Below are 15,632 nucleotides of genomic sequence, written 5' to 3'. Positions count from 1 at the left end.
AACTGATGTTGGGCAGCGAGTCAGACATACGAGGACACAATCTTCACTAAAACCACAATTTATTTACAGAAACACACTGAGATCACTTTCAAAATGAACAATGCAGTCCATTCAGTTTTGATGTGACCTACCTGTTTGGCAAATTGGTTATAAATCTAAAAAAAAAAAAAAAAAAAAAAAAGAACAGGTATTGCCTTTAAAATAGGATTAATCATGTTGTTGTTCAGATACCCACCAATGAAAGAAAAGACCACTCCTCCCATGTTGCTCGTCTTGATTCAGGATTTTCTCTTTGTCATGGGTTTAATCGTGCTTGAAAGAGTCAGAACTGCTAAACAGTTAATGATGTGTAATACATCAAATGCAGCCTGACAATTAAGTCATCAGGCGTCCAGGTTTTTTTTTTTTTTTTTTTTTTTTTCCTTTTGCACTAAACTACTGCAGCAAGGTTAAAAGTGATAATCAGCAAGCTGCCAAAAAAGTCTGCAGCCTGGTTTTAAGAGGACGTTCATAATTTGACATCGCCTGCCTGCTGATACATCAGTATAAGATTCGTGGCAGACTGTGACTGAACCGTTGTGATTTGCTTACATCTCCAGTTCAGTCTAATAATTAGGAAATCCAAGCAGAAAAAATCAAACAAAACAAAACAAAAAAGAAAAAAAAAAAAAAAAACTAACTGTGCAGGACACAAGCTATATACACATTTACATGATATACAAATTAAGCCAAAGAAAAACCTCGAGGAGTCCAAGCAGAAGTTCTAGGTTGAAGAAAAGACACAGACATTTCCCTCTGAGCGACGGAGATCCTTCGAGTTTAGCCCGCCGAAGCACAGCATGGGGAACGATCATTTCAGCCAATTGACTCTAAAGATCTGTGCATCATTGTGGAAGAAACATGCTGTATTAAATAAAGGACAGCAATCAGCCGTGCGTGAAGCATGCTACTGTAACAGACTGCCTATAGAGGAACGGCGTTGATGAAACCAAGCGGCCACATATGGGATACAGCTCTTAAAGCAGCACGCACACCACCAAAAACAACACTGTGAGTCGCTTTGGAAAAAGTGCTTAAAACGCATGTTCTCAACAGGCTGAGATCATTCAGTAAGTTCTCACTAAATGATAACCACTGAATGAAAACACAGTGTTACAGTATCAGGGAATTATCATGACAATTTAACATAAAATGGCCAAAAACATCTATTTGATTTAACTGCTTGCCAAAATAAAAATTATAGGTGATATTCTTGGTGAGACAAATTCATCTAACCTGTACGTGCAAGCTAAAGTAGCCATTTTTCAGTCAACAGGTGGGGGGCGCTAGACTCCAGCACTTTCTCTGGCATGTTATTTGAAAAGACTTTAAACCACAGAAGCAATGGGATGGAGCATTTTGGCCGTTTTTGTTACAGGTGCTGGATGGAGTTTTCCTCGTCTACCCGGACTGATCCAGGCGCTGATGAATAAATCCTAATGAAACTCAGGGTAAATCAGCACTTCTGAAGTGCAGTTGGGAGAACTGAGCTTTCGGGTCGCTGACAAAATCTGATCAATATCTTTATAATGTACAAAATTAGGAATATGTTCCATAAAACAAGCACAGCAACCAAACACATGGTACGCAGTGCTAGATATCTCTTGTTTCTGAGTGGTTGTCTGACATCTTAGACCTTGAAACACCTTCCTGTATTTTATGCATTTTTGGTTCATAAACAACTGATGTGAAATCAATTGAAGATCCTTTCCTGCTTGCCTCCTTTTTGCCACAGAGAAGTACGGATTCTTCATTGAAGTGCCGTGATCACACTACAAATGCGAACAACGCATAATGTGAAAATCACTGGTTCCAGATCCGCTTCCGTTTCCTGGGTTTGCTGCTTCCCGTTACGTGCACGTCTTTGGCCCGGCAGAAACATTTTTTTTTTTTATTCCCCATATCTTGAGCATCAGCCCCTGATCCCAGCCTAATTCGCCTTCTTCTGTCGATCCAGGAATTTTTGTCTTCTGTCTGGAGGGATCTCGTCCAGCCCGATTCCATGATTGACACCGCTGTAAGAGGAAAAGCAGCTTTTATGCGTCTGTGAGGAGAATACAGGACTAAACGGCACATTCACAGCAGGAATGAACATTTTTCAACTCTCCATTTAACACAGTTTGTTCTACACTGAACAAGTGAGAAAACTAATTAAACTGATTCTCACTTTATCATTATGATAATGTTTATTATTATTATAAGGAATGAAAACCTACACTGGTGGTCAGAAGAGTTAGAAATTAGGATTTATATTCTTCAAAATAAAAGCCTCAATTCCTCGTTTAGACTAAAATAAAAGTAGTTTCCACTAATGGATCACACTGTCTTTTCAAAACAACACTTAAAGAAACTACTCAAAATATAAGTGTAAGTATTATTAAAAACTATATCCTAGTAAAGTAGGTTCAGCATTACTAGAGAAAATAAACCACTTCTGAAAAAGGGTTTATGTTGTTTGTTCCTAATAAAACTCACAGATACTTTACAAGACATAAAAGTATTAATGACACAAACCATTAAAGGTAGCAGCTGTAAGGCTATTTAATTGTATTTGTTTTAAAATTCCTTTAAGTCACATTAATAAAATAATCTTGGTCAGCAACTCATTTTATTACATATTTGACAGAAATTAAGGCAAATATATTTATTTTAAAATTTGAAATTTAATACTTGAGTTGGAATTAAATGATTTTATTATTAAACAAACAAACCACTACCAGGAAAAAATCAAAAAGAAACTCAGAATAAATAACTGGAGATACATTAGCTGCTGAAAGACTCGATTTTATGACAAATTATATCAGTTTATGTCTCCGAAATTGAAACAGAAGTATTTCTGTGCACAATTTAAACTTCTAAATACCCAAATTTAGGAGAAAAAAATGGATGGAAAGGCAAAATAAAATTAGTGGAAAAACGATTAAGAGACTGAGTCTTAAAACAAGGTGATCAGATTGTGTTTGATTCCAGTTGGGCTCTTTTCTTGGTTCTGGTGCCTGACAGACTTATTTCCTAATCAGAAGGTTTTCCGTCATGATGATATTAAGTTACACTCATTTTAACAATTTATTGAGTTTTAAACTGGCAGGATAAGATAGTTGATTAAAAAAAATATTTGAAATGTGTTGTGTTCACAAGCATGAAAGCAAACCTGGTTTGTTCAGAAACTCCCAGATTTACAATTAACGTTTCTGTTACTTAAGTCAATTATCTAATATATTCTCTTTAATATTTATTTCTAGAATGAATTTTTGCATATTGAGGTTGGCCCTAAATCAGACATGAAAAGAAAAAGAAATATTTTGTAGTAGTAGTGGAAATCGAAGCAGTATTTCCCTCTGATCTACTTCTAAACATTTACAATGCACATAAAATGATTCTGCACATTGGCACAGGCAGCTAAAAAGTCAGGATTTAAGTTAAAACTGTTAACATTCTGATGTGTTCAGCTGATGCATCTGAAACTCAATTCAAATTATCTGAAGCCCTTCCAGATCCTTGAAGGGGCCACAAAATCTTCTATACCTCTGGACGGAGGAGTTCACAGTTTACCTGAGACAAATAACATTTAGGTAAAAATGTTTTCTTACTCTTTGCTCTCGATGGGAACTGGCAGAGGCTTGTCAAAACCTTCCTTCCCCACTAGCCAGTAGGTGGTCTCTATACCTTTTCCCTAAAATCAGATCACAGTTTGCGTTAACTTCTAAAGGACTTACAGTTTTTCTCACGTTATTAAAAAGTCAATCTTTCAGTGGTACATACCTTTAACTCTGTCAGACCTCTGACCTGAATCTTGTATCCCATATTCAAGTTGTTCAGGAGATCAACTGTTGTTTGGTTCACATGGATTCTGTAAGCTATGCATGCAGAAGAAACATAATTTCAGAGCAGGGAAATCGCTTTATGACAGATCCACATAGAAACTCTTTTGTGCCGGGTTGATCTGTCTTTATAGATGCTCCTCAAATTGCCAGTACATTGGGACACAGTTTGGGAAACTGAAGCTGATGACGGTGATGTAAGGTTAGACTGGTTGCCGTTTGTTTTTCCTCCACTTGGTGGCAGTAGATCATTACTGGGCAGTTTCTGACTACACATCTGTTCATCCCTGAATATCCACCATATGGTCTAAATTAGCAAAAGAAAACAACTGGTTAAATTACAAAAAAGCTACATCTGACAAACTGTAGCTTCTAGGGAAAGTCTTAAAAATTTCATGTATTAAAAGGCCACACAGGATCTTTCACAGCAAACCCTCAGCTTTATGCCTAAATTTGAATGTACAGAGTATTATTGACATAAATGTGGTAATTATTGGCATTTATCCTGAAACTTCAACATGCCCTTTAATTCTGTTGATAGTGTTAAAGGATTAGTGAGTCCTGCTCACTTAAAGCCCTGTTTAGCCTGAGGCAACGTGTACTCGGACTGCCACACACCTGTCCTCCAGCCCAGAACGCTCAGAAAAAAACGTAGAACATTAATGCAGGCGTCTTCTATTAAAGACACTTACGCAAACTGGTGGACTCCATTCGAGATGTGGTGTTGACCGTGTCTCCGAACAGACAGTACCGAGGCATCGTCAGGCCGACCACTCCTGCTACGACTGGACCTGCGATTTTCGAATGCATGTGGCGTATATACGTTACTATAGATGTTTATAAACGTACATTTTTCATAAATGCAGGTGGCGTTCCAACCGGGAGAGAACAGAAATGCATTGGGCCGTGTCAGAAGTCCAGCGTGTGCGGTGTCTTAATAGGATGACAGCACTCTAAGTGGATAGTGTTTCACTGTTCCAGGAACACGTTTCAGACGAGGATAAAAGAGGTAAAAATATCTCCTTGACTTAGCAGCTTGGGGACTCAGATTCTTCTTTAACTCTTATTCACCCTGAAGTGGAGTTTAGGTTTATTTTACCCAATATTGCACAGCACCGACAAGTATAACTCCTGGCTTACTGCACTTATCAAGAGTTTTGAGCACTTCGCATTAATTACTTTTTTCATGTAACACACAAAATTATTAGAAATACAGTATATAAGACAGATAATATTAAAGGTAAAAATTTAAATGCGTCTCCGATCATTTAACTTTTTTAGGGAAGCTTTTTTGAATCCGTGGGACTTCTGAATGACTTTTCAAAGCTTTGGTTCAGTCCTTGAAAACGATCGTTACACTTTGGCTCAGTGATACTGAGATCATTTACTTTTATTTAAAGTTTTCTCTGAATGACCTGCCTTTTTGTTGCGTTTTATTTTTTTTTTACTTTTGAAACATGTTTTGGATCAGTTTCTGCACTTGTTCCCCTACGGTTCCCTGGTGTTACAAAATCTGAAGTATAGCTAAACTGTGATAGGATTATCCTTTTTTATATAACTGTATTGTTTTGCTTTTGGTAGTTTTAGTAGATGCAATAAAAGAAGGAAAATATTTGCTATTGCTGTAAGTGGAGACACAAAGAAGAGGTATATCTTTAAGTTAAGGGTATTTTTATTCTCAGACGATATATCAATCTGAGAAATTAATCTATATAAAAATGTGCAACAGCCAGGCATGGTAGATAAGTGAAGAAAAGCTTTAGAAAACACTGATCCATTGCTTTTATATGCTGTTATAACAAACCGTGAAGTTATGTAAGCTCGTTGAACACAAAATGCAGTCATTTGTTTTAAGGAATTGTCCAGATGCTATTTCAAGGCGTACAGTTCTAATGTTGGGACTTTATCACTGAACAGAAAGTAGTAACATGATGCTCACCGGAGTGCAGGCCAACACGGATCCGGAGTTTCAGGTCAGGCATGTGTCTAGCCTTGAAGCTCCCAATCAGGCTCAAAATATCAAGGGACATGTTGGCCATCTCAGCTGCGTGACGATTGCCGTTCCTGGTGGGAACTCCAGAGGCCACCATGTACGCATCTCCAATGGTTTCCACCTGAGCAGCACGAAAACGAAGAGGTGAACAAACACAAGAGAGGGACTTTTGTCTCAACCTTAATTTACAGACAATTAGGAAACATAAAAAGTGAGGAGAACTTCAACCCAATACTAATATGTGTCAAATATGGAAAATTTGTAAATATAAATATATCTGATTTAATAGCTAATTCATGTTCAGCTTTATTCAAGTCCCAAAGGGCAATTATAAAAAAAAAAAAAAAGTAAGAAAGATATTAAAACTCAAAGTTTTAAAAGTGAGGGGCAATGCAGTGTGCCAAAATAACATCAAATATCACTCCAAAGATATGGAGCATCATCAGCAAACAATTACTACTAACATCAGTAACATATGTGAAAAAAATAGAAATCAGCTAATCAACCCAACAGTCAGATGCTACCCCCCCTGCCTTGTCCTGCAGTAAAAATAAAAATCTCTAATGTGTTATGAAGTATTTTATTCCTTTAAAGGCAATATTAATGGCAGTAACTCAGTATTTGTTACTGAGTACTGTTCGCATTTAAATGAAAAATACCAACAGAAACTGTGTAATCAGTTTCAAAATGACAAAGGCTATTTTTAATTTCTTGTTTTAGGTCAAACAAGATGAGTTTCCTTTCCTTACTATAGATAACGTCTATATTCCTAGGTTTTACACTATGTAATGGCATTACAGAAGGTTTTTCAACACTTTGTATCATAAAACACTGCGTGAGTTGGTTGAAATAATATTCAGACATTAAATAAAAATGTGAAATAATGGCCACCACCATATTTTACTATTTTTCCTTCCAGGCGTACATGAGTTTTTAACAATGAATTTTTAAAAAAACTATTAACTTCATGGTAGTGTTGAATTAGCCTCAGATCAATGTTTGAGTGATTTACAGAGGGAAGCCATTTGTGTGATTGAGGTCACAAGCAAAAAAGTGATGATCCACTCATATATAACACTGTATAATAATTAAACACAATATAATGCACAAAATCCCTTTAACATGTATGGGTTATCATTTTTTCCATACGTCACACAATGCAAAATAGTTGTTTGTTAACTTCAAAAACATAAAAAAGTAGTTCCTCTGACATGCAAACAATACTACTTTTAAAAAAAAGAAGCTAAATTCAGAATAAAGTCGCATTAAAACGCTGCAAACGGCCCATGAATGCTAACCTTGTAGACGTCGTGCAGTGGGATGATGGCATCAAAAAGCGTGTAGAGGTCGTTGAGCAGGTCGACCACCTCGATGGGCTCACTGAGCGCGGAGATGGTTGTAAAACCCACGATGTCACTGAAGTACAGCGTGACAACACTGAAATGTTCCGGCTCCACAGGCTTGCCGAGCTTTAGCGCCTGGGCCACAGACCTGAAAGACGAACATGAAGACTGAAAGGCGAGCTTGAAGTGCTGACACACAGGTTCTCAAAAACAATTTGCGTGTTTTCAAAACTTCAACAAAATGTGACTAATTAGCTTCACCATTCTTCAATGACCACTAAATTTAGCTATACTACAATCTAATCAGACGTCACTGAACACATTAATGATGTTTCTTCACACTGAAGAATGAGTTTATTCGCATTAAAGATAATATTAGCATTTTAGCTGCTAAGTAGTTAGCGCAAGCTAGTGCTAGCCATTTTCAACATACACACTTTAACCAAAGAATTTGTCATAAATTCAACTTGTAGACAAGCTATGAAGCTATATTTATTTGTGTTAATTATCTTTGTCATTTTGTAGCAGTTTTAAAATTTAATTGAAATGCTATTTAAATTTTTGAGCCTATGTATTTTGGTTTCCAAACTCAGATCTCTGTCAAGTCTTTTCAGACATGACGAGGCTGTCATCTTTACATTGGTTCATTCTATTTAAAATAAAAATAAAATAAATTCATTTTGACCCAATTTTTTTTATTATTATTTAGCCTATGATAAAAATACCCATTGAGATTAAAAACCTCTTTTTCAAGGAAGTCCTAACCAAGAGGTAGCAACAAATACAACACAGAAAAATACAGATAAAAGTCGAGCTATAAAAAAAACAGGCTCATAGAATCAGCCTCAAGAATTTTTTGTTTAAATTTAAAAGCATTAAACAAAATGGGTTCAGTTGATCTAAAAGTTTCTAATAACGAGTTCCATGACGAAGGAGCAGAGTGAACAAAATATTACTTGTTTAGTAATCTGGGTTATGGGTTATTCGTTGGCATTTATGTTTAGAAAGTAGTTACTTTTGCAGAGTCAAACCCATAACCTAACCTGTTAATTTGAGTCAAATGAATTAACACAACCCTCAGTCAGCAAAATAATTCAGACATTTTTGGAGCATAATCATTTATATCAGGTTTACATTTGTAACACTGATGTGGACTGGTTTTTTTATTTATTTTACGATTCTGTATTATCAGAATAGAAATTATGTTCAATGACATAAACACAAATGGGTCTTCTGTTGCTTCAGGACAAAGAGAGTCTTGCCTGTTAGGAAGTTTGCGCATTTTTGCACAAAAAAAAAAACAAACCTAAGGTGGCAATAAGCTTGGCACAATTAAAAAAAATTCAAAAGAAACTGCATTGCCATCAGTCACTTTAATGATGCAGTATTTTACTTTCTATCACTATGACTAAGCAGCATCATTTAATTTTTGTCACTTGGTAGTAAAAATGTTACCTCCTTTGCATCTGTTTTAAGCTGTTGTTAGTCGTCAACTGCAGTTTTGAGTATAACATCATGTCTTTATAATGTTTCCATATGATGAATACTTACTTGGGCAACATCTGAGCCACCAGTTGATCTGTTTTCTGTCTCTCCAGCTCGAGCTCCTCCGTCCTCTCTCTGATGAGATCCTCCAAGTTGGAGGAGTATTGCTCCAACATCCGCAACATAGAGTCTATAATGTTAGTCTTCTTTCCTTTGTGCTTGAACTGTCATGAGAAGGTTGGTTCCCAGTAAGTTTCAGTTCATTATAGAATCCCAAATGAACGTATTTCCAGATTTTTACCTGCTTGAAAATATCCTCAAAGGATGGTCTCTTCTCTGGATCTTCACTCCAGGCTTGTTTTATTAACTGAATTACTTCTACAGGGGCCTCCTCCACTGATATAATGGGGCGACATAGAGGTGGAGGGTCTTTAACCTTGTTGATAATCTCTGTCAACACACAAAAAATGAGCAAAATATTAGACACACACAACACAGAATAAATTAAAGGGAAAAGTTTTGTTTAAGAGTCCTTGTCTCATGCAAGGAGGATTTTTAGAAAGACCTTAGACATATAAAATTACTTAGAATCTACCACCATCTTGCCTGAAGTTACTCACCCTTGGGAGGCATATCCAGCATGCAGAAAGGCGAAGAGCGAGAGACAATCTCCTGCACAATGATGGAGAAACTGTAAACGTCTCCAAAGAAAGTCCCTTTCTTCCTCAGACTTGGGTCTCGCAGCAGCTCCGGAGCCGACCAGAGCAAGTCTTTTTATTGGACAAAAACGCACAACCGTAGATAAGCAAATTGTCATGCATAAGTAAATAAAGAAAAAAATGTTATTCCAAACTTGCAGGTGTTCTCACCCTCAGGCTTTTCCTCATCGGTGTCTATGCTTTGTGTAATCAAAATTTCATTAAACCCATAATCTGTCACTTTCAGCACAAAGCGCCCATCCACCACACAGTTACGAGATTTGAGCCGCCCATGAATGATGTTGCGATGATGCAGGTACTTCATTCCCTGATGGAAGTAAAAAATAAAAAAAATACATGTAATGAGACAACCTGATCATGTGTAAAATAAAACAGAGAGAAGTCTTTCTTACCCTGATCAGATCCATTAACAAGGAAGACTTGAACATCCAGTCAAGACGCACATCTTCGTTGCCCAGCAAATCCTCCAGACTTCCCCTGCTGCAGTGCTCAGTAACAATGCCAAAGATCCCAGAGTCAAAGAACAGTCCCAGGAAAAGATTTAGGTTCTCATGCCTCATCTCCCTTAGCTGAAAGGGAAAAAAAAAAAAAAGCAACACTTTTTTAATGTTTTACAAAACCACTGTGCTCTGCTCTTTTGTGACCAAAAAGTATTTAGTATTGTTAAATTATTTGGTTTATCAAAAACAGAGTTTCCACCACAATGAACACAATGATTCCCAAGTTCAGCCATTTTGAAATCTTTATACAAATAAAACTTTTTTCAGTTTGCCATGTTTTTATGTATAAAGATGATATGCAATTTAACCTTGCATATCATCATTACTCTAAAATCTAAACGTCCAAAAGAAAAAAAAAAAACAGAAAAGTTGCCATAATTTGGGAGTTCATGTAAAAAACTAAAAGATTTCTCATTTCTCATTTTAACTTCTGCTTCGTATCTCATTAAATCTTTCTCACACATACATCTTCAAGGCCAATGCGCCTAGTTGGCAAAAACAGAACACTTTCTTCTTCTGCCAGAGGCTGAAAGAACAAGAACAAAGTTTTCTCTGGCCAAGACATTTTCTTGGACACCTTGGAAGCCCTCATATATCTCTCCTACTGAAGCACACCACCTTCATATTTCTCTGACACCACATTATAGAAAAAGGTTCTGACCAGAATGTGTCACAAGACCAAACTTCAAGAACTCACTTACTTTCACAAAGACTACCTCTGTGCTGCCATTCACGCTAGAAACTGTTCCTGAGGGACATTTCTTCAACCAAACCCAGTCACCCTGTAGGATAAAGTAAACATTACTTTTTACATATCAGAGGATCCAGACAGAACTAAAAGTGGGAAACATATCCATTGCATCTGGCGTGGTGTAATTTTCTTACCTCAAACACAGCAACGTTTGAACTGTCTGGAGTGGAGGCTAGGTAGCTACGGCCAGACACAGAGTGGTGAGGTGTCTTCATGTCGCCTTGGCTTTTCATGATACTTTCATCATTTAGCTTCTGCTCACAGAGAGGATAAAAAGGTAATGCCAGAGCAAATCATTTGGAAATGCAGAGGTGTCAGTTTTGATTCAGTGAGACTGACCCGTTTGCTGACTTGAGTGTTGATAAAAACCAGATCATCAAGAGTCAGGATCACCTTCGATGAGCCACCGTTTCCATTACTCCCAAAGCTGAACCCAACTTTGCCTTGTTTCCTGTGCACAAAAACATCATGTATAATTGAGAAAACACAAAAACTGAGCAAGCTGAGATGTAATTTTCCTACTCTGCTATACCTACTTCAAGTGAAGAAAGACGTTTACTACACCTCCCACCAGAGAAATGAACAACAGGGATAGAAAAAAGAATGTGATTATATCCATCCCTTTGGAAAGAAGAAAAAGAACAAACGTTTGTGTAAATTACCACATTTATTACATCAGTGTATGGATGCTAGTATGCTAACAAACTGACCTCCAGTGCAAGCAAAGTACGAGCTAAACCAGCAACTTGAATCTGTGTAGGGAGTGCTGCCTGCAAAGTGAATTGAGCGGCCAAGATATTTCAAGCCTCCTGTCTTGCCGTCTGTGTGACTACGATGAAGAAAATGTGTGGAGTAGAGCGAGATGCCCATGCCGCTGTAGTCCAGCACTACATAGCTAGCCTGCATCCCTTCACCGTTTCTTCCTGCCTGCAGCTGCTGATTGAATCCTTCAAATTCAAAGCCTCCCTCACTCTCTCCCAGGACGGCACCTGATACCCAATGGCCTCCACTTGTGCGGGCTTGCTCAGCAGCCATAGCAGTATAGTACATCATGTTGTAAATGGTGCCAAAGAATGGAGAAACCTAACAAAGGGCAGTCAGACAATACATTTTAGGAAGAATGCGTTAACTTTGGTTTCTCACTTTCAATAATTAGATTCCTCAACAAGTCTTACCTGTTCTGGTGGAGTACTGCTGCGTACTTCATAGGTGTTTTGAGCCTCTCTGAAGGCCTCATAGAAATTGTGTTCCCCAGACTCCATGGTGATGGTGAGAACTCCATCATAGGCTTTTCGGAGCTTGGTATCATTTCCTAGCATGTAGTAGTTTGCGTCTTTGTATGGTAGGGAATACAGAAGTGTGTCATAGGTAATAAAAACATAGCCACGGTCTATCATCCGCATAGCTAAGGCTGTTGTCAGGAGCTGGTACTGGGCTTGGCCACCAATCAGGACAGAGGGCATGCACATGATGATCACTGCAAAAAGATTAACAAAGCAAGTTTGCACAGTTTGCATGGGCTTAAGTTCTTGACTTCTGAGTAAAGTGCATCTTACCTCTAACTCGATCTGCTTCCCTCACTCTTTTCAGAGCTCTCCGAGGCCCGTCCTTATCACTCTCCATTGTGATTACAGGGTTGACAGGCAGGCCAAGAGCCCTGAGTGAAGTGGCTAACTCCTGTCCTGTGGCTTCCCAAATATCAGTTTCTTCTGAGATGATGGCCACATGAGCCCATCGAAAATACCTTAGCACTGTAAAAATTACATGGGCAGACAATGGCAGTGGTCTTAGGAAGGTAGGGTACGTGTCTCCTGTGTTCATGTTGGGTTTGAGACAACCCCAAGACAGAATCCCAACATCCCACTCTTTTGCATACAAAGCAGCAGAGGAGCAGTAGCCTGGGTTAGCAGGACCCAAGAAAGCAGCACCGTAACCTTCTAGATCAGCAAAGCGAACAAGGGCACGAGTTGACTTGCAGTCCTCATTAATCAATGTGTAGTCATACCAGTAGCCTTTGTTAAGGTAGGGGTTCTTGTTTATACGGCTGGTGGCAAGGCGGGCTGCCAAGTCAGGGAGAGCCTTAGAGTATAAGATGTCACATGTCCAAGGTCCAACCAGGGCCACCTTGAAAGTGGTTGCCCATGCTTGACAAGGAAATAATGAGATCATGAGTAATAGGAGATAAAACCAGTTCCCCCTTGATCTTCTGGTTTGCTGCACTGGGGATGATGGCAACTGTGGTGTTGATGACAAGGATTTTGATGACAGTGATAATAGTGCTGATGATAGCTGAAACTTTCTACAGCCAGCAAAACTATTTGTAATCACCGTCCATATATGCCTCTTTTTTATCACTTTAACTGAGTGGTGCCTCCATCGTGGGTGGTAGGCAAGGTTGTGCAGACATCGAGGGTCTCTCTGATTAGTCATTTTCACATCCAGCTTCAATGACGCCTCAGACACAGAAGGTGAACTGAGAGTTTACAATGGTAGGTGAGATTTTCTTTGGTTCTGGGATTGCTTCCCTTGGCACTCCGCAGGCCTCTAGTCCAAAGGTGGACAGGCGGCAAGAAGACTCCAAGACATCACTGCCTCCAGGAGACAAGAACGAAAATATATTAGGAAACATAAGACACAACATTTCATAATTATGTTGGAACTGAAGACTTGTTTTGATTTAATCTTTATAAATCAGAGATGAGCCTTGAAAATCCTTTGACAAGATGCCATTATGAATCCTATCAGCATTGATATGGCCTCACAGCTGAGGACGCGCTGCCTGTGCTGTCCCTTGGAGAATTACTAGCATGTGTGTAAGAAGCTCATTAGCTTTGCCAGAGCTAATTCCAGGTAACCATCAGCTAAATCTGGATCCTGTTCTCTAACCTTCTATTTGCTATGCTATCTCCTTTGCCTGTGATTTGGTCTTTCCAAGGTTTCTGCGCCATCTTCAAGTCTAATTCAGTCATACATGTCATACTTCTATGTAAGCTGGTAAAAAATTAAGGATTCCTTTTCTGAAATCAACTTTATAGCTAAACAGAAATTGCTGAATCATACCTGCCTCCTGAACCATATCTGTTGCTGATATAGTGTGTAATTTACATATACAAACTCAGAATTTAAAACCTTTTTCCCAAAATATGTAATTAGCAAATAAGTTTTTTAAGTTATTTATACTGACACCCCTGTAACTAGGTGCTGTTGTATATCAAAAGCTTTCAAATTAAACTTATTTAAAGTGTGTAGCGAGCACCGACAGACCTAAGCAATGCTACAGAAAATAAAGAATTGTTCACCTGTACATAGCACATGTCAAATTAATGGAGACCTTACCTGGAGTAGTTTTCAACACAGGAGCCATGTCAGGGTTTGAGTCTGTCGTTAAATAGCACCATCCAAATTCCAGGTGAATTAAGCGTACTCAGGATGAGATTATCTTTTGTCTTGCATTGTGAAACATAAATCCTAAACTCAGGTGAGGTACAAAACAAAAATAGAAAAAAAAGAACACCTGGAAGTTTATATCATTTTTTTGTCCAAGTTATTAGAAGCAGGTTGAATGAAAAAAACTTCCAAATTCCAGGGTGTTGGTCTTCTTGGTTTAGTTGTTGCTGTCCCTGTTTTGGACTGGGACCCACCCCAAACCACAGGTACATGAGAAGAGGTGCAACCCGGTTCCAGAGTTTGGACTGGTAAAAATAGATCAGCTTGATGGGCTGAGGGCTTGAGAGAGGGAATAAGTAAAGGGAAGGAAAAAAGTGGGAAGGGCTGACAAGCTTTGACTTCTCAACCTTCTTTAGCTTTTAATCCATACTAGTGTGGGAAACATGTGTGTTGGGGGGAAGCATAGTGGCAGGGAGGATCACCAGGAGAAGAAGGTGAAAGTAGAAGCACACTCACTGTTTCTCACGTGCTGATTTATCCAAGCAACTGTTGCATAGAGTGCACTTAAACATGACTTCTAGATAACTGGAAACTTAAATCCTGTTTAAACAAGTGGGTACCTTCACATGTCTGCGTGAAAAAAACAGAAATTTTTAGTGATTTGCAGTTCAGGCCTCTTTAAAATCAAGGACAAATGACACAATCTAGAGGTTTACAACACAACATGAAAGTAAGTTCGTGGAACATTTTATCCCATATTCTGATCTGACACTGAAGATATGGAGACACGCCAGAAAGGTTGGGGATAAAATATTAAAAGAGACTAAAAAGAAATATTCCAATCTTTGAAGATCTCACAGAGTGCTATTCCATTCATCACCTTTAAAATGGAAAGAATATGGCAGAACTATGAATCTATCAAGACATCACATGCTCCACAAAGCTGATCTTGTGTAATAGTGACAAGTACAAAGCGAATGTTAACAAAGCCATACAAGATCTTGTTTGACGATCACCACAAGCCGTTGTGGTTGTGGGAATGTGGTACAAGTCAGATACGCATCAAAAGAGTGCAAAGGATGAGGTTCGGATAAGTATTGACAGGAGGCTAAAAGATGGATATGTGGTGCTGGAACTGAAGAGTGAAGCATGAAATTATACAAGTCAAAAAGCATAAATTTCTAAGCCTGATAACATGGGGCTATACTACGATGTGAGCTAAGGAAAATTAGTCAACAATTTGTGAATACTTGGGAATACAGCCAATCAACACAAAGTGCCTCTCCTGGATTGGCTCCAGCTAATAGCATGTCAAGTAGCATTGTGACTGAGTTTCAGCTTCCCAAGCTGCATTTTATTTTGAAAATTACAGATATGCTGAACAGGAAAACACTTGAATACATACATTTACTATGAGTAATTAGAAATTACATTTCTCAGAAAAATGTGTGAAAAGTTGAATTTGCTGAACAATGACAGTAGGTGGGGGGTCCACAGTACATATGCAGGGAAGGTGACAATTACCGAATGGAAGCAGCTTTGAAGCAGAAAACTGAGTATTTCTGTCCTTTTCCATTTTATGGAAGATTTCTGA

General features: G+C 38.3%; 1 protein-coding gene across 2 annotated transcripts; it reads right to left on the bottom strand.

Annotated features, from left to right (window-relative positions):
• Nucleotides 1-1,922: 1,922 nt before the first annotated feature.
• On the bottom strand, nt 1,923-15,229 carry gucy2d (guanylate cyclase 2D, retinal). Of its 2 annotated transcripts, none has more exons than XM_015021136.1 (19): nt 13,988-15,229; nt 12,208-13,243; nt 11,827-12,128; nt 11,362-11,734; nt 11,188-11,272; nt 10,991-11,102; nt 10,786-10,905; nt 10,602-10,682; nt 9,793-9,969; nt 9,551-9,707; nt 9,302-9,451; nt 8,983-9,131; nt 8,748-8,905; nt 7,152-7,344; nt 5,800-5,974; nt 4,553-4,651; nt 3,802-3,896; nt 3,630-3,712; nt 1,923-2,054 (listed from the first exon to the last, which is right to left on the bottom strand). In XM_015021136.1, the coding sequence occupies exons 2-19, from the start codon at nt 13,079-13,081 to the stop codon at nt 1,970-1,972; spliced, it is 3,468 nt and encodes a 1,155-aa protein (XP_014876622.1). In that variant the 5' UTR covers nt 13,082-13,243; nt 13,988-15,229; the 3' UTR covers nt 1,923-1,969. The 2 variants fall into 2 exon arrangements, with proteins under 2 accessions (XP_014876622.1, XP_014876621.1); XM_015021135.1 differs by having other exon boundaries at nt 12,208-13,239.
• Nucleotides 15,230-15,632: the final 403 nt, after the last annotated feature.

This window comes from Poecilia latipinna, unplaced genomic scaffold (assembly GCF_001443285.1).
Source record: "Poecilia latipinna isolate Pla-1442-1.1 unplaced genomic scaffold, P_latipinna-1.0 Scaffold2727, whole genome shotgun sequence".
Lineage (NCBI taxonomy): Eukaryota > Metazoa > Chordata > Actinopteri > Cyprinodontiformes > Poeciliidae > Poecilia > Poecilia latipinna.
This window is presented reverse-complemented; position numbering and strand designations above follow the sequence as displayed.